We start from the raw sequence: 23,536 nt of genomic DNA on the forward strand, positions 1-23,536 counted from the left end.
TCCATGTCTTTGCTGTGCTGAGGGCTCCAGAGCTGGATGCAGGACTGCAGGTGGGGTCTCAGCAGAGCAGAGCAGAGGGGCAGAATCCCCTCCCTCGACCTGCTGGCCACGCTGCTTTGGATGCAGCCCAGGACACACTTGGCCTTCTGGGCTGCGAGCGCACATTGACAGCTCATGTCCAGCTTTTCATCCCCCAGTTCCCTTCTGGGCCGGGCTGCTCTCCATCCCTTCATCCCCCCGCCTGTACTGATACCAGGGGTTGTCCCAACCCAGCTGCAGGACCCTGAACTTGGCGTTGTTGAACCTCAGGAGGTTCACACATGGCCATTCCTCAAGCTTGTCCAGGACCCTCTGGATGGCATCCCGTCCCTCAGGTGTGTCAAGTGCACCACTCAGCTTGGTGTCATCTGCAAACTTGCTGAGGGTGCACTTGATTCCACTGTCTGTGTGATTGATGAAGACAGTAAAGATCACTAGTCCCAGTACGGACCCCTGAAGTTAACCCCTGAAGTTAACGTGAGTTTTTAAATTGACTTCAGTGATTTTGGGGTCAAAACATAGGTGCACTTGGGATTACATTTGACAACATTTATTGTTCTCCAACATGATCAGATGCATCTGGGACTAAGCAAATCACCAAATCTTACTTGCATGTACACTTGCATATACACACATGTATTATATATATTATACACATATATATGTGTATAAAATTCAGTAATTCACATCAGAGTGATTGACAGCTGGGAATTTAATGTGCTTTTGCTGATTGTTTATCTAATTTGTCTGGACCTACTAGGTAATTCTTGCTTCCAGGCAGGTGTTCATGTAGTAGAATGTAAAAGGTTTTTTAATAGTAATAATGCTGACATTTTGGCATGACAAAGGTAAAAGGAGGTAAAGTATATCTCAATTGTGGAAGTATTTGTAAGCAACAAACTAATCTTCAGCAAGGTGAACACTTTGACAAAACTTTAAAAAACTCCAACCCCTCATATCATAATTCCTGACATCTCAGACTAAAGAAAACTATATTAAGGCCATACAACTAATTCTTTTTAAAAGCTTTTTTTTTTTTTTTGCCTCAGAGACTGTTTCAAATGACAGTGTAATTTTGAAGGAAATTAAAGCCACCATGGAATAACCATTGTTTAAAACCTGTGCAACTAAGTTGTTTACCATTTTTCCAAAAAGAGAGGAAAGTGTTAATACTTGGCAGCTATTTTAAAATAACAAATTTTGTTCTGAAGTGATTTTCTAGGCAAACTGAAATTCCAAATGTAATATAATCAGGAGATTGCATTAGGAAAATGTCATCAGGCTACAAAATAGAATTACTCTATGATAATAACTCTACAGCAGCACATAAGAAAACAGCATTATTTCAATCAATGCTTTGGCACGATACAGCAAATGAATTAATCTGATAGGATAGAGAAAAAAAATCCCTTCTAATCTATGAGTAAACAACACAATCACTTGTTTAGGAAGAATATAACTATATTTTATGAAAAGTATTGCCTTCATGTAATTACAACTTGTATTACAAAGCAATGGTGTAACTAAGAATTAAAAGAAACAAACATTTCACAGGATATGATATTTAAAGAAACATTTTGAGGATTTACAGCTGCTTACTAAGCAAACTGTAGATCTTCAGGACACAATTTTGATATCACTCTAGACTGCAGACCATCTGTGTACACAAGTACAAAACTGCCACTGTTTTCAATAAAATTTAAAAGTCAATAATTAAAAAAATATTTAAAAGTTATATTATGCAAGCATGTATTTATCATGTAATTCAATTTAATGCATAAAAACATATTGTATCAGCCTGAAATGTGTCTGATCTGTATAGTCAGAGATTATAAATTAGCTGTTGGTTTACTGAATTCTATTATTTTATCAGAATAAAGTTTAGTAATCTCTTGCTTAGTAAATCCATATTCTAGAAGTATCTCTTCTGTGTGTTCTCCTATAAAAGGATCTCTTTTAAATGATGGAACAGCAGGGGTCCTTGATAGAAGAGGAGCAGGTCTCGGACTTATCTCTTCCTGATCATTTTTGATAAAAGAACTTCTTTGTTTGTTATGCTGATGTGAGGCGACATCATCAAAGGATAAAACAGGGGTCACACAGGCATCAGTACCATCAAACATGCTGCACCACTCAGCTTGTGTCTTCTGTGCAAATATGGATGCAAATTTTTTCTTCATTTCAGGCCAGTCGGAGAAACTCAACTGACTGGGAAGTTTATCGGAATCTAGCCCAAGACCTGAAAGGAGAAAAACAAAGCTTAACTATAGTATAGCTCAGAAAAATTAAAATGCTGCCCACAACTAAGTATGTTCCTCAAGAAGCTAATGTTTTGCAGGCGGTCCAACACAGCAGAGCATACTAACTAAACGTCGCTTCAAAATTTGTTAGGATATCTATGATTGAGAGGGAGGGAGCAGAAGAATAAAATTTTTTATTACTTCCAGTTAGACTAAACCGCATCAGCTACAGCCTTTTAACTAAGTACCTATAATAAACACTCATTTCTATAAACACTTCATAACAGCAGAAGCTACCTAGAGATAAAATTTTGTCCTGAGAACATTTTCTGTAACAGGTATTGTGTTTTCTACCTGGCAGTAGCAACAGAAAGGTCTGCTAAACAGAAAGGTCTGTTGAACTACAGCAATATACTTATCTCATAGTACATCTGCCAGAGCTGGACATTCAGCAGGCTAGTGTGTCCAACATGATCAGGTTACTTCTATGCCAGAGATGAGAACATGGTGTGCCTAGATATTCCCAGGCTTGATGTGCATGAGGTAGCTCGGCTACAGGTACCTGCAGGCTAACAGACCTGCTTCTTGACTCCCTCAGTCCAAATGCTGCTCTCCTCTCTTCAGCACACATCCCAGGCTCCAACTCTCCAATGCTGCTCTTTTGGAAAAGTGAAACCCATAGCCCTTACCCTCACCAACTGCTTAAGAATTCTGCTTCCCAGAAGATCAGTTGCATGGACCACCCAGGGGTTGTGGTCCATGTGCAATATGCGACATCCTTTCTGAGACGCAAGGGCAGAAAATGGACACAAAGGCTTTGTACTGAAAATTTCCTGAACTAGACAAGTCCTAGGTCCTTCCCTTAACTAAGCACTACCTTCCCTCTCATTGGGGAGTTTATATCTCTCCTGTGCAGCCCATTTCCCACTTCCGTTTCTGTTTTCACAGATTCTGCTCTCTGCACTCCCTACCCTTCCATCCTCCTACTTCAAGGAAATCCAAGAATTGTTATAACTTTTTGTAGGGTTTATCTCAAAAAGGAGGTAGGAAAGAAGAAAGAGAAAAGGCAATTAAACCATACTTTCAAAATGGAGATCGTACAAACAGAAGTACAAACAGAGTCTATGGTATCAAATAGAAATCAGAAGTGGTATATTGAAGACTGTCCAGTCACATCTTGACATTAAGGACCATGAACATAGCAGGAAAAACTCAGAAAAAGCAGGGATAAGAAAGAAGTTAATTTGAGAAATTAGAAAGGCTAGAGTACAACTATTATCATAGTGCTTCATAAACAACAAAAAAAAGGAGCTGCTTAGAAAGCAACAGCTCTGTGTAAAAGACAGAAAATGTGGAGTTTTGCAAACATTTAATTTTGAGCATTCTTTCTTATATCTTTGGATATCTGGTATGAGATTGATGATCTGACTTGCAACTGTTAACAGGCTTGGCTACTAGATGCCTGTTTGCAGGTAGAATTTACACAGAACTCTAATCTTTAGCTGTAAATAGGCAGAAAAAACTTCATGTATCTTCTATTTCTACAGCTTCCTTATCACTGAGAGGGGCAGACATATAACTACTGAAACATACAGGGTAGAAGAAGGGAAGATAATGTCCAACTTTTTTAAGTTCTTTCTTTCTGCTTATAATCTCTACTACATGCACTTCTGGGGGCTCATAGGCTCCCCCAAGTTATCCTAATATTTAAAACTTAATTTCACTGTTGATCACAAGATTCTTAAACAGTAGCTTTGAAAATGAATACATGCTTTGAAATCTTACTTTGGTTCTGCAAAGGAAAACACAGAGAAATTGCCAGTCTCCAGACTCAGAAATACAGACTTGCAGCTGTTCATGTTTAGTAAAAAATCAACACAAAAGCATACGCATTTTCACATCTTATTAGAGATTTCTACAGATACCAGAATAAGTATCACTACAAGGTAAACACCAGTCCTTATTGAGTTCCAAGTCACGTGCACCTTAAATCACTAAACCTACAATCTAGTCTTCAAAACCATTCATATAATCCTAAAAGAAAAATCAGCTGAAAATTGCTTACACTGGTTGAGCATCCATAATTAAACAGACGCTAACAATGCTTTCAAAATTAATTTGGTTATTAATCTTCAGAGTATAACACTAAAGATAAACAGCGCTTTACAGTTTACTTAAGAACTAGGAGGTGAGGCAAGTTCACCTTCCACAAGTAGTGGTAGTGGTAGGTAACTAAGTAACAACACACTATCTGAGATTCTGTCTCAATGCATGAAATCTTGTCAATTGGAAACACTGTTTCATAAGTATTTATTTCCTCATTAATTAGTTTGAGTTCTAGTAGCCTGTCCAACATAAACAGAGCTCTACCATTCTCCCATTGCACAATTACATTTGAAGATCGTGCCAGATGGAAAGTTGGCTGAACCTAAGTGTACATGCTCTAGCAAAATAGAACAATACGCAGAACCTGGAATTTAATATTACATGCTCATTTTCCGTTGACCACTGAAGACTTCAACTTTAAATAGCATGAACCAACAGCATTTAAGCAGTACAGCTTCTAATTTTCCAGCTTGTGCTAACCATTTGTGGTGCAGATGAACAGAATCACAGCAGGAGCAACTTAGTCAACAAGGAAACAATTACACAGCACAGAATTGTTTGGGATACCACAGGATGACAGATTTCACCCAACATAATCATAAGCAAAGTATCTTTTACACAGAATATCTGGTAAAGCAATCACAACTTGTTTCCAAGGCTTTTTGTTCAAATTTTCATCCAGGGATTTTTGTTTAGAAAAGCCGAGTAACCTACCCTATTACAGCTCTGAAATAACGAATTTTGAAAAATGAAAGATTAAGTCTCCTTATAATCATATAGCTTCAAGTCTTCTTTAAATGCTATAGCTTTATTGACATATATTTACATGTCATTTATTAGTGCAACAAATTGAAATCTCTATTTCTACAGAACTTCTTAGACAAACTGGAGTAAAATTAGGTGCCTATTTCAAGAGAGAGAAAACAGTAAAATCCATTACATAAATCAGCGAAGCTGCTTTGGTATGTTGGAAATAAATAGTTTCTTAAAGTATTTCATGGAATCACAGTATCGTTCAGATTGGAAAAGACCTTTAAGATCAAGTCTATACTATTATGAAAGATTATTTAGGATCCTTAGCAGAGCTTGGTTCATAATTTTCTTGTTTTAACTTGATTCTCTTCTCAAAATTAGATGCTGATAGCATGGTAATTTTGAAATTATGTTGCCACAACATGACTGAGGGTGGTGAGACACTGGAACAGGTTGCCTAAAGAAGTTGTGAATGCCCCATCCCTGGAAGTGTTCAAAGCCAGGCTGGATGAGGCTTTGAGGAACCTGGTCTAGTGGAAGGTGTCCCTGCGTACGGCAGGGGATTGGAACTAGATGATCTTTAAGGACCCTGCCAACCCAAACCATTCTATGATTCTATGAACAGAAGCATCTAGTATGGGAATCCTTAATTTTGGCCCAAACCATAGACATAAGGTGTATGCCATTGTGCACTCTCTCTCTAAATAGAATTCATTCTCACTCTGAGAGGAAACTGAACTTCAGAATATTCCAAGACAGTAGTGAATTTTTATTAAAGTAGCTATGTGAAGTTTTTTCTCTGCTCAAAGTATCTGAAACTAAATAATTTTTTAGAAAGCGACAGTTTAGCAAAAGGTTGATCAGGCCCAGAGTACTACGAGAGGATTGCTGCAAATTCATCCATAGCTGTAGTCCAAGTTTACGTATTTATTTACCACAATTGCAAATGTTTTGGTCCAGCAAGAACCTGGCTCTCTACAGTATTTGTACAATGTTTAAGGGTTATCATGGTAAGTAAATTAAAATGAAACATAACATTATGTGTAACTGAGAGAGTCTAAAATGTAATGAGGAAACTGTTTGTCCACTTTGCATGTCTTAGTAACAACACCGTATTGAATTCAGTACATTAGCAGATTTTTAATACAGTACACAATACTTTACAATCACAAAATGGAGAGCCCTATGGAAATCCTTTATAATGATGCAAACTATGTTTTTCCAAGTATTTCCTAATTTTTTTCCTTCTTTTTAAGTAGAAGTCACACAAGGCAGGAGTATCAAAGTAGTACAAAAGGAGTACTATCAAATACACGTTTAGTGTATTTAGAACTTTAGTGACTGTTAGTGCTTTTTAGATCAATGTAAGTTGACACTAAGTTCACCCTATGTGACCCAGTTTACACCACATGATAAAAAAGAATCAAACCTTTACTCTCACCTGATATACAAAAATGTACTGTGTTCTGCATGCCTCTTGTAGCCTGGCTACAGCAATACTAAGCACATATTGCTAAAAATCAAGAGAAACCTGCAGAAGTAATTTAGATGGTGTTGGAAGACATTCTGTCTCTTTCTGCCAAAACATTGAGATTTAACATTAGTAGCACATGTTTCTTACATCAGATTTTTCATAAGATGCAATGGTATTTTCATTATTTATTGGCTAACTTTTGTAGCAATAAAATTAATATAAGCAAAAGGATTACAGCATGTTTGTTAACAGCAAATAGTCTTATAGTGAGCCCAGGATACAAATCCTAATACTACAGTTACTACAGCAATTATTTCCCGTATCTATTTTATACAGCTTCAGTTTCTCATATAAGCTTTTTTTTTAAAAAATCATAAATTTGTGGTACACAGAAATTTAATTTTCCCTGCCAAGCACTATCTACAAAGCCAACAATCTTCTCAAACTAAAATGCTGTATTTTCTTAAACTTAGTTAGTTTCCCTCTGCAGACTCCTTAAGAACTTTCCTCACCATGTCATTAACTGCACTCAGGTCCAGCACTGGATTCCTAATTCTGCAGGGAAACACTGAAGTGAACCAAAACCAAAAGGAAATTAGTTTCACTTTGCATAACCAGAATTCTGTGAGAAGTGACAAATGGTTCAGAAATCATGTTCCTTTCTCAATTCTGCAATCTTTAAATCTCCAGCTCTTACATCTACAACACCCATATCCTTGTGTTCTCATTACATAGGAGTGGCAAAAATAACCTACTCTCTGAATATGGACAGAGACACATAAAATGGCTTTTGAATATATTTTACCTGGAACAGCACCAACTTCTTCACCAGCAGAACTGACCAGAATTATTGGGAAAAAACTATGAAATAAAATTATGGAAATTTTAACTGGAACATACCATTTTAAAACTACTACAAAGGAGGGAATTAATGCCTGGAACAGACGACTCAGTCTAAGTCAAAGCTCCTTGAGTTTGTGAAAGAGCAATACAATCCTCACAAGCAGCCTTTTCTTCCCTATAACATTCAAGAGCTTAAATTCTGAATTTAATTTCTGCAATAGATATCCCAGAAAGGAAAAAATCCCTAAGCCACAAGAAGGATCTGCTGTTCTAATTTAGAACACTACTGCTACAGAAATCTTGCAACCATAACAACTGAAGGGGATAAAGATTTCCTATGTGAAAATCTGAACAAGTCATAACATGTACCTAAAATACAATGAAGAAAGACCACTTATTTTAAATGCAATATTGTGAAAAAATCCTGAGTTCAGTCTGATACTTTAAACAACACACTTTTCCAAAATAAACAAAGAAAAATTATTGACTGTAAACAATTGTGATTAAGTTACAATTAAAGGCAAAATGCAATATTTCCTTAGAAGACTGCAGTCTATATGTTGGATTTTTAAAATTTGACCAAAACAGACTGAAACACAGGAACAGCTGTGATTGCAGTTGTTGTCTACTTACAAATGGATACCACTTTTGAAACTTCAGCAGTTGAAATAAAGTCATTTCTGTGCACTGTAAGCATAAGGAATACTTTGAAACATGAAAATAAAGTTGTCCAATGTGGATGCCCCAATATAAGCAGATGAATTCATAGTTGCTGCTGCAATTTTATGCTCTGGAAACAACTAAGAGGGAAACCGAGAATTTTAGCATTTTCCTCAGTAAAGAGTTATCTAAATAAGACAGAGACCAATCAGTGATCATGTTATATTGGCTGACCAATGGATTCATTCACCAGGGGCTGCTTTCTAGATAAGCTGGCTGGCTAGTTGAGAGAGAAGAGCCTGAGTCTTGCCCTGTAGCAATGATCAATACAAGAAGGCTGGGGTGTCCAGAAAAGGTTCACTGAGAAGAGTGACAAAAAAGATGAGACTCCATTACAGAATTTGTTTTCTTTTCGAACAAATATAGGTTCCATCCCACTCCTGTAACTTAAAAGTAAGTGCTATTCAACTTAATCTCTAGAGAGGAATAAACTACAGTCATGAATACTGCAGGCCAGCGTTTGATCACTTTAAGCCAAACATATGGCTATTTGAGTAAGCAGCTTTATTCTTTTCTTTTTTTCCTTTGTATTTAATACAGACATTCTCCCTGAAGACATGTATTGCAATTCCAAATTCCCTAACCTCCAGAGCAAGGGCTTACATTTTACCGTGATACAGTTTTATATTTATTTTTGTCCTCCAACTCCATTTCTTGCAAGCAAAAAAAACCCTGAAGGGATTGAATGAGAATAACATTTCAAAGAACTGCAAATTGTGGAATAATCAGCCACACTCTTTTTTTCAAGATCAAGTAGGTTAGAACCGGAGTTTTCAAAGAAGTCATTCTCAGGACAATGAGGGACAAAGTACCAGCTCCTTCAGCCAAGAACATAGCTCTTCCAAATTTGACATCTGATCCAGAGGCAGCACATCATGCATTAGCATGTACCAATTTGGATATTCTACACAACTGCACAGCTCTTTCTAAGCTATGCAGAGAAGCGGCCATTTACAGCCACAGATGTACGAGGCACCACAGGTTGCAAGAGAACAAAGCCAAAGTGTACCTGCTCACCAAAGACATACCCCGCCTTAGAAGCCTATACCTTCATTTCATCTTAACATGCTCCTGAATTTCAAAAACTCTTGGAAGAGCAGGCCCTGGCACTGACTACACTCTTGCTAGCACGACACAGCTGATTCGGGCTGAGCTGGCAGTAACTGCCCATGACAGGAACTGTCATGTTAACCCCAGCCAGCAACTAAGAACGACACAGCCGCTCACTCACTTCCTGCCGGTGGAGAAAGGGGAGAATTGGAGGGGTAAAGCAGCTCATTGGTTGAGATAAAAACAGTTTAATAATTAGAAACAAATCACAATAATTAAAAAACACTCTAAGGAAAAGAGGGGAAAAAATACTAACAAAGCGAGAGGAAAAGAAAACCCAAAAAACGTTAAGTGGTACAAATGAAAACAATTGCTCACCATGAACTGACTGATGCCCAGCCAGTCCTTGAGCAGTGCCCCCCCGCCAACCTCTCTCCCAGTTTTATTGCTGAACACGACGCCATATGGTACGGAACATCCCTTTGGCCAGTTGGGGTCAGCTGTCCCAGCTGTGCCCGCTCCCAACTTCTTGTGCACCCCCAGCCTTCTCGCTGGAGGGGTGTTGTGAGGAGCAGAAAAGTCCTTGATGCTGTGTAAGGACTGTGCCCCTCAGCACTGGTGAGGCTGCACCTTGAATATTGTGTGCGCTTTTGGGCCCCTCACTACAAGAAGGACATTGAAGTGCTGGAGCGTGTCCAGAGAAGGGCAACGAAGCTAGTGAGGGGTCTGCAGCACAAGTCTTATGAGGAGCAGCTGAGGGAACTGGGATTGTTCAGTCTGGGGAAGAGGAGGCTGAGGAGAGACCTTATTGCTCTCTACAACTACCTGAAAGGGGGTTGTGATGAGGTGGGTGTTGGTCTCGTCTCCCAACTAACTAGCAATAGAACGAGAGGAAATGGCCTCAAGTTGCGCCAGAGGAGGTTTAGATTGGTTATTAGGAAAATTTTCTTTACTGGAGTAAGTGGAGTTACCATCACTGGAAGTATTCAAAAAACATGTAGACGTGGCACTTCAGGACATGGGTTAGTGGGCATGGTGGTGTTGGGTTGGTGGTTGGACTTGATGATCTTAGAGGTCTTTTCCAACCTTAATGTTTCTGTGATTCTATGACTGCGCAGCAATAACTAAAACATCCCTGTGTTACCAACACTCTTTTCTGCACAAATCCAAAACATAGTCCCATACAAGCTACTATGAAGAAAATTAACTCTATCTCATCCAAAACAGTTGAAGGGATAGTCAGTGGGGAGAGACTGAGAAAGAATAAGGAGCTATTCCACTGCCACCCTCAGTCAGCAAAGATTTACCACATGTAAGTCATGCACATACAAAATTGGTTCACGTAACACTGAGTACATCTGCTTTCAATATATCCTTTGTTGGTATTCCTTCTACTTAAGCAAAACTAAAATTGGGCTGAGAACTTTTTATTTCCTTCATATTCAGAATAATGGAAAGAGAATAAATACCAAATTCTTTTGTGAATTTTTTATATTTTCATAAATTCTGTATGGAAAGCATAGCAACCTACCAAAGGAGCACAACAGAAGAAGTTATTTTAAAAGTAAATAACCAGAAAGAAGTTAAAACCACATCTGACCAAAAGCTTGAAGCACACAGAACAGTTCAAAGATAAAAAAGCACCTGCAAATTTGTTTTAACTTCACACAATTATTTTGCATGACTCATTCTAATTTCTCAAACATGTAAATCATATTTTATAGTCATATTTAAAGAGTCTTCAGTCAAATATAAAAATTATATTCATAGCTGGACTCTGAAGGCACTCAAATTGTGTGGTAGAAATTTATCTATAAAGCTGACTTTGCTTCTAGAAAAATTACTTTCTATTAAGAAATATTGTTAACTACTTCCAATGAACATTCATTTCTGAAACAATTTAAATACTTTCTTTTTAAAAAAATTATTGCACAAATAACTGAAATGGACTGAAATTTTATTTGCAATACGAAAAAATTATGTCTCCTTTTTAAAGTATATTCACCATGCCTTGAAAAAAGTGGTTTCCAAAAATAGTTGTTTAGTGCTCCATCCACATCACAGACTACCATTACCACAAGTCCAGAACAAAACCTGTAATTCAAGTGTCGTTTCTGAGCGTAAGGTGAAGAAGGGGTGAAAAAGAAAGAAATCAATAGCTAGAAGAAGAAAGTCAGCTAAATTGCTACACTACTACCCAATTAGGTTCAAGAAGTGTTTGGCTTTTACAAATAAAACAACATAATCAAATCAGAATCAGGTATTAAAGAATTAATTCAATCATGCTTTGCTAATGTGAAACAACTGCTCCAAGCTACTTACCCTTTATTAACTGCTCATAGAATTGCGGTTCAATGGCACCAACAGCCATGAATTTTCCATCGGAGGTCTTGTAGGTTTCATAAAAAGGTGCACCACTATCTAGGAGGTTCTCACCTCGAGGTCTGTTCCAAAGTCCCAAATTTTGTGATTTCCACAGGAAAGAACTTAGGTATGCTACTCCTTCTACCTTGAAAATTTAAAAGAAAAAGTAATAGCTTCAGTAAATTAGTTGGCATGTTACCTTAATCATGCAAAAAACAAAACAGCAAAAAACTAGTACCAGTTCTGTCCTTTGTTAAGGTTTTTAATGACAAAATCTCTAGCAGTTTAATTTCTTAAAATTTTCAATTATTGTGTATATTGCATATGTGAAATCATCTAGAATTAGAGAATAAGAAAGAGCACAAATGTAATAATGCAGCTTCAGATGGATAACACACTGTCAACACACAAAATTTCCTCATTTAGCAAGTTTATAATCTTTAGGAGTTCACAAAGAGAATATAAGTAATTTTAGGTGATGGGACAAGCTTCTTGGCTCTATAGAACCTTAAGTATCTGAGAGCCATCAATCCTTCTAAACCTGGAAATCAAGATACCTATACCAGTCCTGTAAGTATTAAATTTTTTTCTCAACATTAACTTCTTTGAATTTACTAATTATAAGAAGACTGCTATTTTTAGAAAAAAAATGGAAGGAAATCAAAAGTTAAAGCTCTTTTATACCATAGGAACTAGGAAGCTCATCTCCGTCACTAAGTTAAAACAAAAATTATTCTCCCATTCTCACCACTGGCAGGTGCATAGACATATCAAGGTAATCTCTAAATAGGCAAGTGCCTGATGAATACAGCATTAGAAAACATGATTGATCCTGTTCCAACTTGTTCCTTAAAATTTTGGCTATGTGGAGTACAACCAGATGAAAACTCAGTTTGTTCAGCCTTTCAATAATTGTCAAGCTTGTACCAGTCTTTCCAAGCAAAATCATATGCTACAGTTTTGCTCACCAGCAGAATCCATTTTCTTCCAACTGCATTAGAAAAACTGTAAGAGAAGATGAGGCAGTAGCAGTACATGGCCAGAAACATTAGAGGAAAAACCTGAGCTGTATAATTTTGAGTATCACTTTGATTCATGCATTTTCAGCTGTGTAAAATTAACCTAATATTGTCTTTAGAGAAAAGCACAGCAATTGTACCAAAATAAAAAGCTACTGAATTTTCATGTGGAAAGATCTATTAGTTTCTACCTTTCTAAGCAATAACTTAAAATATGCAAATCTTTGAAGTATGCAGTTATGAAGGCTTCTTCATTTAATGTGTATTACTTGGCCTCTTTCTCAAGTACCTGCCACAAGGACAGGAATACTTCTGCCCTACTTGTCATACGTTGAAGTCAATTAAAGTACTTTCATATGAGAAAATACTGTATAAGTTCACCTACATGTTTGAAAAATGATTGCAAGGATATCAAAATAGTGTTTGCTTTACTAATGATCTGATCTGGCACTGGTCATATTAAAAAACAATACAGAAAAAACATTGGAAGTAAGGATAAGAATAGATGGGGATAATATCAGAATTACCTCTAATTGCAAATTAGATTTTGCTGCTGACAGAACTACTTACAATACCTACATACAGTGCTACTTACCCTGGAGACACTTAAAATAAAATAGCACATTTGTTTTGGACTGGTATAGGAACTTTAGAAATATACCTGGCTGGGCAAGTGGAGAGCTAGCTTCTGCCTGAGGCCCACTGCAATTCAGAGACAAGTGAAAACATCTGCACCAAACCTCCACAGGCATGCTCAACTAACACCACATACACATTAATGTGGTCACTTTCTTTTACAACATGAAAAGGACAACATGGAGAGACTCCACTTAAGCCTTATTGCACAATGGTAACAGTTACGTGTTTCATTTAATGGCTCCCTCCTGCTAAAAGCATCATCAGTCTCTGAAGCAAGGACAAGAATCCAGAGGCACCACTCCGCTGGGTGACCTGTCTGCTCTGCAAGTCTTCTGTTTCTTCTGCAGAGTGAAACAGTTCAAACAAAACTGAGAATGAATCCAAAGCAGCCTAATCTTTATCCTCGTGACTGATTAATGCCTCTAGGAGTGAGGGTTTTGGTTTTGAATACCGCAAGGCTGAGAAAAACCTGGAACCCCGGTCTTCTGTTGGACAGCTAAATGCTCTTGCCATGAGACTGTTATGCAAGTGATCATTACCACCATTCTCTCCTGTGGCTGTCTTTTCACAAAGAGTGAGTCATGGCTGGTCAGATGCCTACCGTCAGCAGAAGACTGTGTGTCTGAATTTGGAGTGAACCTGAAGTCTGGCCCTGACTCACATGCCTCTATTCCAGTGTGGTGCAGAAGTGCAGATGTGCAATTGTGCCTACCACATCACCTCGCACTGTCCACACGGACATCCTACTCAGCACATGGGAGCTATCAGGCTCACTCTAAGATACCGATGATCCCTACAGCGTCAAAGAGAAGAGACAGCAACTAACATGAATCAATTCAGACCAGGCATTTAATTCTTCTGTGGTAGACAGCTGAAATGCAGGACCTAGGAAACAAACTTTGATATAAAACCAGGCTCATCAACCCAGTCTATTTAGCTGTCTTTTCTGTTGATGATGCATGTATGTTTTTCATCAACTGACTCACTGAAAGTCTGTTGAAGTGAAAGGAACGTAACAAAATGCCAGGTAGCGAACATCCAGTGATACTGGACAATAGTCCATCCATTTCACAGGATACCAGGAACATCAGCAGGGAACTGTAAATTCCACAATTATAATGAGACAAGAAAAAACCGAGAGGAATTTTGAAGACTTAAAAATGACCCAGAAGAACCCACAACACATTCCATTCCCCATGAGCCAGAGATCTCATTAAGACGTTAGCAGACTTACATTGATTTTTCCCTTAACAAATTCTTTTAATGACTTAAAGTCCTGATAATGAAGATAAGGTAATACTCCAAACTACAAGAAATATCTTTTTTAATACTTGAAGACTTGTCACAATTCTCCACAGTTTTTGCTTCACAAATACACCAATTCCTTCAACTTTCCTTTGTAGGTCATGTTGTCAGACTTACATAATTTTTGTTGTGTTTCTCAGACTTCCACAAACTGGCCCTTTTTTGAAAGAAAAGCATCAGAAACAGTATTTTCTGGAGGCCTTATAAATGTTGAATAGATTAGAAGAGTAACTTCAGAAACTTTTCTGGCTCTATTTCCTGTTTATACATTCTAATACAGTATGTGTGTGTTTTACAACAGCATGATATTGTTGACTCATGTTCAGCTTGTGACTACTACAAACCCCCAGGATTGTACTTTAGCCAATTGTTCTGCATTTGTGCAGCTAATAGTTTCTGCCTGAGAGAACTACAGAGCAGTGGTCTACATGAATTTCAGCCAACTTTTTTCAGGTCATTTCTCCAATTTGAAAAGGTCATTTTCAATTCTAATCCCAGTGTCCAACATACTTGTAGTTCTTCCCACACGCATATCATCTGTAAATTTCCTAAACACAATCGCTCATCCATCATACAGCTTATTGGAGAAAACACTGAAAAAAATCACAGACATCTGTAGAACTCCACTTGATAAGTTTTTAATTTTGACAATCAACTACTAATAATTATTGTTGGGGTAAAAACATTAGACCAGTTTTAGACCGATCCCACAGAATTTTCATCGAGATCATAATGCTGTGACCTGCCTCTGAGAATGTCATATGAATTTGTCAAAAATTTACCTAAGTCAAGATGGCTAACATTCATAATCTTGCTATTCCCCTATTTTCAAGACCTCTTCAGCAAAGGAATTTTTTCAATTAATATTCTTTTTTTCAATGTATATATAAGTCCAAATCATAGCCTTTACACCTCAAAGGGAGGTCAAATTTTAATTGCAACACTCTTTAAAAAGAAAAACAGAAAAAGAGAGAGACAGAGAGAGAAAAAACACCTGCAGATAATACAGGTTTCAAGGATAAATGTAAATATGTATTTTTCCTCTGTGTGCAAGTGGGTGGCCTTGCAGTGAAAAAATCCATAGTATTCATTATTAAGCTAATTTAGCCTTTCATTTATTTTACGGCACATTAACACAAAGTTTCAAACACTTTGTGTTTGAAATTGACTTCTTGGCAATAATCCATAGCAGTGTTATTATTTGAGGGAACAGTGCTTCTAATAAGACATGACCTGTCACAAATTCATAAGCAGATGTGTCTTGGATAAAGCTAATGTAATTCTTAATTTTATTGTGATGATCATTTTTGCTGTTATGCACGGTGTTAATTGTTTATTAAACACCCCATTTCCATGCACCAAACTTACTCATCAAATATATACAGCTAATATTTTGTGAAGAAGGCAGATTGGCAAAAGGAAAGATAGGGAATGGCACAGGCAGAAAGCCGCAGGGTGTGTCCCATGTCGTAAGGATGTTATGGCAACAGTGATAGGTGAAAACTGCTTGCACATAAAACAATAGCCATTTTATGAGATTATTTACTTTCCCTTTCCCAAGTTCTCAATTTTAAACCTTATGAACAGCTCCAAGTTCCTCCCTTTTAAGGAGGAAGAGTAGTCTTAAGAGTAGGAAAAAACCCAAACAAGGAAACCTAAGAAATCCCACCTTCCTTAAGATCAAACTTACCATACTCGCATCAATGATCTGCCCTTTTCCAGATTTGGTACGTTCATAAAGGGCTGTAACAATGCCCAGTGCGCACATGACACCTCCACCAGCAAAATCAGCCAGAAGATTTACAGGTGCATAAGGGTTTTCATCTTTTCTACCCAGCTTTGACAGCACACCTGACAGTAGAACAAACAAAGCAAATGTAAATATAAAATTAATTATAAACATCCATTTCTACATTTCTACAATTAAAGTTTCATTCTTTTCAATCTATGCAAGTAAACAAGGGATAAAGCAAACTTCTACCAAGTCTTCTGTCTCTACTTGGCTGTGTCTTAGCAAATCGTCACTGTTTGATTCACAAAATAATAGAATATATGAAATCATATTAGTGAGGATGCATTTAATTAAAGAGATCAATAAAAGTGTCACAGATAAATCATTGATACTTTGGCTATATAGGGACAAAATTCTATCAATAAAACCCTTGCGTGCAATAATTCTATTAGTACTTTGTACATGCATAGAACCTCCTCCATAACAATTCAACAGGCATTATGAACATGTCTCAAAGCAACTTTGGTAAATTCTTCTTTGAATCTTTTAAAGTAAAAATGCAGATGTACAGTATTCTGTGCACGTAACCCATGAACTAAGAATGATAACATAGGATCTCACACCGACAACTGCACTTCAGTCCTATCCTCCCTCTTCAACTACCTTTGGAAAAAAAAGGTTGCATATAAGAGGAATGGGTGAATAACGCAGAAAGGTTACCTCTGCATGCAACATAGACACAGGGAACCTATGTTTATGCCACAAATTATGCAGAAATGAAAGGGCAGAGAGCAAAGGCTAAGCCAGTTTACTTCAGACAGTGCTTTGAATCTATTAGCATTTCTCTGCCATGCTGAACAAGCTCTTTACTGTCACCTTACTCTTTGTAGTTCTCTCATAGCAATTCCCTTTGGGCAAGCAAGAAACTTTGCAGTATGGTCGTCTCTCTCTTATGCCTGCAGCCTAAGGTCTGAGACTTGCAGCATACATGGTCAAAATTTCCTGAGAACTGCACGATTCTGATGCACTGTTTAGTTAGCCAATAGTCTAATGCACTTCCTAAGTGCAAGCAACAGAGCACATATTATAAATAAGTTCCAAAGCCTTTAGTGCAAGCATAAAGCCCTGTTGCTGACTAAAACCTCACTTCTAACAGGCTAAAAGTTGTCACAGGCACCAGCAGATTAACATACTAAGTTATGTCTGGAGTTTCTAATGCAAGCCATTTTTTAGCTAAAGAAAACCAAAGCTCATCAGGAAAACACTCAGGATATGAGATCTCATTTTTAAGGAATGATGCCTCACAAATGCCTTCCTTGTCCTATTTCCTTTAAATAGGCAGAAAAACCTGACCGGTGAAATTTCAAGCAAAATGATTTAATTTAGGGAAGATAGCACTAATCAAAATACTACTGATTAAAGTCCAGAGAAAAAAACCCTTCTTTTTGTAAACAGAAGGTAGTAAAACAATCTAAGGCAGCAATGGACTACAGTGTTTCTGTACTGACTCTTTTGCTATGCTAATAACAAATAAAAATATACTACTTTGAAATCATCTGGGCATGAAATCAAAAGTGTTTCAAATGAGGCATCCTTTCTTTATTCTTTTTTTATTCTCTGACAATCTTACATAATGAGAGAAGACTGAACCCATCCCTGAGGAAAAACTTAATTGCACAACTCAATGACTTCCCATAGTAGGTGATACCAGATGACCACTTTTGCAGTGCATTTCTCTGCTCTGGCACTTTGCTGTGACTAAAATAAATGCTTTACCCAGTGGGAAGCCAAGAAATTCTGGGCCACTTTCTCTCCTCCCTCACAGACTCAGAGAAGCAGCAGAGACAGCAGCAGTGTGAACAGCAGTAGGTAGGGCCAGGCATGACACAGTGACTGCTACCACCAGAGTTGGGTAATCTTGTTATTTTTTGTTACTGCATACTTGTGGAAACATGACACTTAAAAACAGCATATTGTCTACAACACCTTAAGGAAAGATAGCATTGCCACTTTATTCTAAGGCTACTTTCCTTTTGGTTGATATCAATGGGAGATATTTACAGCAGAAAAGCACAAGAGCTCAAATGGTTTAGGCTGCCTAGTTTTTCTTTACATAAAAAAAGCGGCTCACAAACACGTAAAATAATCTGCAGCCCTCTTGGGATGACCAGCACACAGATTTTCTAGGAAAGAGGCCCTGAAGAAAAACAAAAATGCATAAAAACTTCAGTCCTCTTTTCAAAGACAAAAGCTTGATTCAGATAAAATAGCACAAAGAAAGGAAAATACTCTGCAGCCTGGGAGGACATGCTGATCCAGTCTAACAGCTCACTGCTGCTGCCAAAATGAACTGCCCATCCAGCCCATGTTTCCTCCTTTCTTGTGGTGACTTTTTATGTTTGTTGGATCCCTTAATGAACTGCTTCACCTCAATAACCTGGCAGAAAAACATCCTCATTTCTCCTGGCCAGTTTTTGACTTGTGAGGATGCTTACAGAGGGCTTAAGCAAACGACAGAGCTGCCTGGAGCAGAGAGAAGAACACGGAAAGAGAAGCAAACCCTCCTTTCACTGACACAGAGACGCTTCAGATCTGCTCAGCTGATTTATCAGACTGCACCTCAGGTAATTGGAGCTATCTGCAAATAACCTTTCAATAAATTCTTGAGTCTTGATTTAAGGGGAAAAAAACAACTTATTTGACAGGAAATTTTACAGCCTACCTGATAAAGCCAAATAATTGATGTCATGACCTGCAGACTTGGCATAGTTTCCTGTCTGGCCAAATCCAGTAAGTCTAGCATAGATGAGTCTGGGATTCTCCTGTAGAAGGACCTCTGGACCAAGCCCAAGTTTTTCCATGACACCTTAAAAAGACAAAGGCATGGAATCCTAATTCACATTTATTTTAAATCACTCAAAATACACATGGCTCAAAGTTGTATTACACAAAACTGAACTGAACTGCAATTTGTGAAGTAATACATTCTAATTCAGTATCCATGTAACAATGCGAACAGCCAGAATGTCATAAATTACCAACATACTGCATACATTTTGAATACAAAACAAATTAAGCTTTAGAGTCCTTTCTTTTTTTTCAGCTTTTTTCCCTGTTTTACTTCTCCAAAAGACTGCCAGGCAGCTTGCTGTAATCCATGTACTATTGAATGGTTTGTGGGAAAAAAAAGAGAAAGTGCAAACTCTTTTTTTTTGCTCCGCATTAAAATGACCTGTAATTGCTTCCATCTTTCACTGGATTACACTTTCCTCACCTTATTAGCCCCTCAGTACCCTGTATGCTTCTGTATCTTTTAACTCACTGAATGCAAATGGACCATGACACTACTCCACAAATGATTTGCAACAACTGCACAAAAGAAAATATGTTATTTTGTCATGCAGAGAATAAGTAACCTTTAGAAATCAATGACGTGTAGGTTTGGCCAGCACGGGTTTAAAGTAATCAAGGCTAAAATTCTGATCTTGCATTACTAAACCAGTGGTTTTAAAAGAAGCAAATTCAAGTTGCAAATAAATGATAGATTTTTATTGGCTCTGTGTAGCTTGTCTAGACTATGTCCTATAATCTATACTGGCACTGCAGGGAGACATATTTTGGAGGGGAACGGATGACATAACTTCAACAGATATTCTGCTCCAGCATCTACTGCAACTTGTTTCACAGACTAGTCCATAGTATTACTAAATCTTATAATTCCATCTATGTCAACTTCTGTAAGACCTCTGACACAGTCCCCCACAATATCCTTCTCTCTAAATTGAGGAGATATGGATTTGATGGGGGGACTGTTAGATGGATGACGAATTGGTTGGATGGTCACATCCAGAGGGTAGCAGTCAATGGCTCAATGTCCAGATGGAGACTGGTGATGAGTGGTGTCGCTCAGGGGTCCATACTGCGACCAATACACTTTAATATCTTCATCAATCACACAGACAGTGGGATCAAGTGTACCCTCAGCAAGTTTGCAGATAACACCAAGCTGAGTGGTGCAGTTGACACACCTGAGGGACAGGATGCCATCCAGAGGGACCTGGACAAGCTCGAGGAATGGGCCCGTGTGAACCTCCTGAGGTTCAGCAAGGCCAAGTGCATGGTCCTGCACCTGGACTGGGACAACCCCGAGTATCAATCCAGGCTGGGGGATGAAGGGATTGAGAGCAGCCCTGCCGAGAAGGACTTGGGGGTACTGGTGGATGAAAAGCTGAACTTGAGCTGGCAATGTGTGCTCAGAGACCAGAAGGCCAACTGTATCCTGGGCTGCATCCAAAGAAGCATGGCCAGCAGGTTGAGGGAGGGGATTCTGCCCCTCTACTCTGCTCTGCTGAGACCCCACCTGGAGTCCTGCTCCAGCTCTGGACCACACCCACCATAAAAAAGGGTTATTTTTCCATTTAAATAAAATTTATTGAATTTCAATTTGTGCCTATTGCCTCTTGCCTTTTCCCTGGACAACACTGAGAAGAGTCTGGTTCCATCGTCTTTAACTCCCACACCCATCAGCTATTTACACACATCAGTAAGATCCCGCCAAAGCCTTCTCAGCTCCAGGCTGAAGAAGCCCAGCTCTGTTCAGCCTCTCCTCACATGGCACATGCTCCAAGCCCTACGTCAAAACCCGCGTGGCCAGCAGGTCAAGGGAGGGGATTCTGCCCCTCTCCTCTGCTCTGCTGAGACCCCACCTGGAGTCCTGCGTCCAGCTCTGGAGCCCTCAGCACAGCAAAGACATGGACCTGTTGGAGTGGGTCCAGAGGAGGCCACAGCAATGATCAGAGGGATGGAACAGCTCTGCTGTGAGGACAGGCTGAGAGAGTTGGGGTTGTTCAGCACGGAGAAGGCTCCGGGGAGACCTTACTGCAGCCTTCCAGTACTGAAAGGGGGCTTAGAAGAAAGATGGGGACAGACCTCTTAGCAGGACCTGTAGCAACAGGACAAGGCGTAACGGTTTTAAACTAAAAGAGGGCAGATTTAGACTAGAGATAAAGAAGAAATTTTACACAGTGAGGGTGGTGAAACACTGGCACATGTTGCCCAGAGAGGTGGTAGATGCCCCATCCCCGGTAGTGTTCAAAGCCAGGTTGGATGGGGCTCTGAGCAACCTGATCTAGTTGAAGATGTACTTGCTCATTGCAGGGGGGTTGAACTAGATGACTTTTAAAGGTCCCTTCCAACCCAAACTGTTCTATCATTCTATGATTTTCAAAAGCACAAGCGAGAACTGGGCGCCAAATAACCCCTGGTGTCACAAAATCATTGTGAGAAAGTCAATCATACGTGAGTTTAAAGACACACGTGGCCCCTGCCACTTGGGCCCTCATCTTCTCATTGGTTCAAACCAGCTTCATGCTGGATCACAGATTTGCCTAGTTCAGTTACAGGCCCACGAAACCTAACGACTAGTTACAAAATTACCTGAATGTCCAGTTAAAAAAAAAAAAAAAGGAAGGGTCTATAAAACCAAAGAAAACAGAAATTTCCATTATAAGAAAAAAAAAATGCCACTAGAGAATAGGAAACTAGCTACAATGAAAAATGGAATGTAATGTCTTAATTTTGTTGGCACAGCTTCTGAGGAACAAAAGAAAACACTCCTAAGGTAAAAAGATCACAATCATAAAACCCTCTTTTCAGAATGAAAAGTGTTATCCATGACACAGGATACAGAAGCCTGTTTATGATGTGTGATGTTTAACTGATAGAGCCTTCTATTTCTAAACTGACTGCAGAAACCCCAAAACACTTCAACTAGCTCCTCACTGAAGCATGATCAGAGAATTATAGAACAGTTTGTGTTTGAAGGGACCTTTAAAGGTCACCTAGTCCAACCCCCCCTGCAATGAGCAGGGACAGCTTCAACTAGATCAGGTTGCTCAGAGCCCCGTCCAACCTGACCTTGACGACACTCTTCATAACAGAGCAGCATCCTCAAGGAACAGCAGGGATACTGAAAGAGCCAACATGTGAGCATCAGATGAGCGCCTGTGTATGGTTTATGAACGAAGCACGTATTATTCCTTGTTGTCTGCCAAGGAATAATAAGCTCTGAGACTTAGATCACGATCTGCTATGTCTTACCCCCACGCTAACCTTACAAATATCAGTTGAATTATAGCAGCGGGCCTCAAAAATCATCACAGGACCGATGCCCAGCTGATGCGTGACTCCCCGGCTCCGACATGCTCTGGTGCCGCCCAGAACGATCTGCTCAGTATCTCCGGCCGTGGGGGAGGCCCTGGCTCGGCACCTTCCGCGGCTGCTTCCCTGTGGTGCTGCCGGGGTGCTGCACTTCGCGAACCCCGTCCCGTCCCACAGCATTTTTGACCCAGTCACACGAAATAAACTCCCAGCAGCTGTTCCCTTCCCACTTCCCGCGATGCACTTTACGAGGTCACAGACTGACAGGAGTCCCCTCAGCACCGCACCCCAGGGCCCCTTAACTGCCACGCACCCGGCCCCCACTTACACCACGCCACCTCCCCGAGTCTGCCCCCGCTCCCCCAGCCCTATCCCGCTGCCTCTCCAGGCCGCCCCCCGCCTCACCGTGGCGGAAGGGCTCGATGAGCACGTCCGCCGCGCAGCAAAGCCTCCTCAGCACCACCGCGCCCCCGGGCCGCTTGAGGTCGAGCACCAAGGAGCGCTTGCCGCGGCCCTGCACGTCGGTGGCCACGGCGGAGCGGGGCGTCCGGTCCACCCGCACCACTCGGGCCCCGAAGTCAGCGAGGATCATGCCGCAGAGCGGCGCGGGCGCCAGGCCGGCCAGCTCCAGCACCCGCACCCCGCTCAGCGCCATGGCAGCCGCCGCCTGCCGAGCGCCGAGATATCGATCCCCGCCGCCGCGCTCAGGGCCGCCCGCGCCGCGGCCGTTCCGCTGGCGGGCTGCGCGCAGCCCGCTCGCCGGGGTGTGGCGGGAGGAGCGGGCTGTGCCACGCACGCCTGTCCCCTTTTATTTGGCTTTACGGTCCGGGGCCTGAGCAGGCTGGTGTGGCCCCGCGCCTGCGGGAAAGGCCTTCGTTACCTCCCGACGCCCTGCGGCTGCGTCTCCGGAGCAGCGGGCTTCCCCGTGTTACACCGCGGGTCGCCCCGCCTGCCTTCCGCAGCTGGGTTTTAGTGAGGAGACGGGCATTCCCTTGCTGCTGTGGTCGGGCAGACAGCAAAGAATGTGAAAATCAACACCCACTTCTCGGAAAACCTTCCCGGCGTCAGCCGTCCTGATTTACAGGGCGGCAAC

At 40.1% G+C, this 23,536-nt stretch overlaps 1 protein-coding gene across 1 annotated transcript; it reads right to left on the reverse strand.

Moving 5' to 3' along the window:
- Positions 1-1,868: 1,868 nt before the first annotated feature.
- On the reverse strand, positions 1,869-23,098 carry AMACR (alpha-methylacyl-CoA racemase; the record flags this gene model as incomplete). Its single annotated transcript, XM_082013071.1, has 5 exons — positions 1,869-2,278; positions 11,548-11,734; positions 16,243-16,403; positions 19,007-19,150; positions 22,849-23,098. 5 exons carry the CDS (start codon positions 23,096-23,098, stop codon positions 1,869-1,871), a joined length of 1,152 nt encoding a protein of 383 aa, XP_081869197.1.
- Positions 23,099-23,536: the final 438 nt, after the last annotated feature.

This window comes from Phaethon aethereus (genome assembly GCF_964289735.1).
Source record: "Phaethon aethereus genome assembly, chromosome: Z".
Taxonomy (NCBI): Eukaryota; Metazoa; Chordata; class Aves; order Phaethontiformes; family Phaethontidae; genus Phaethon; species Phaethon aethereus.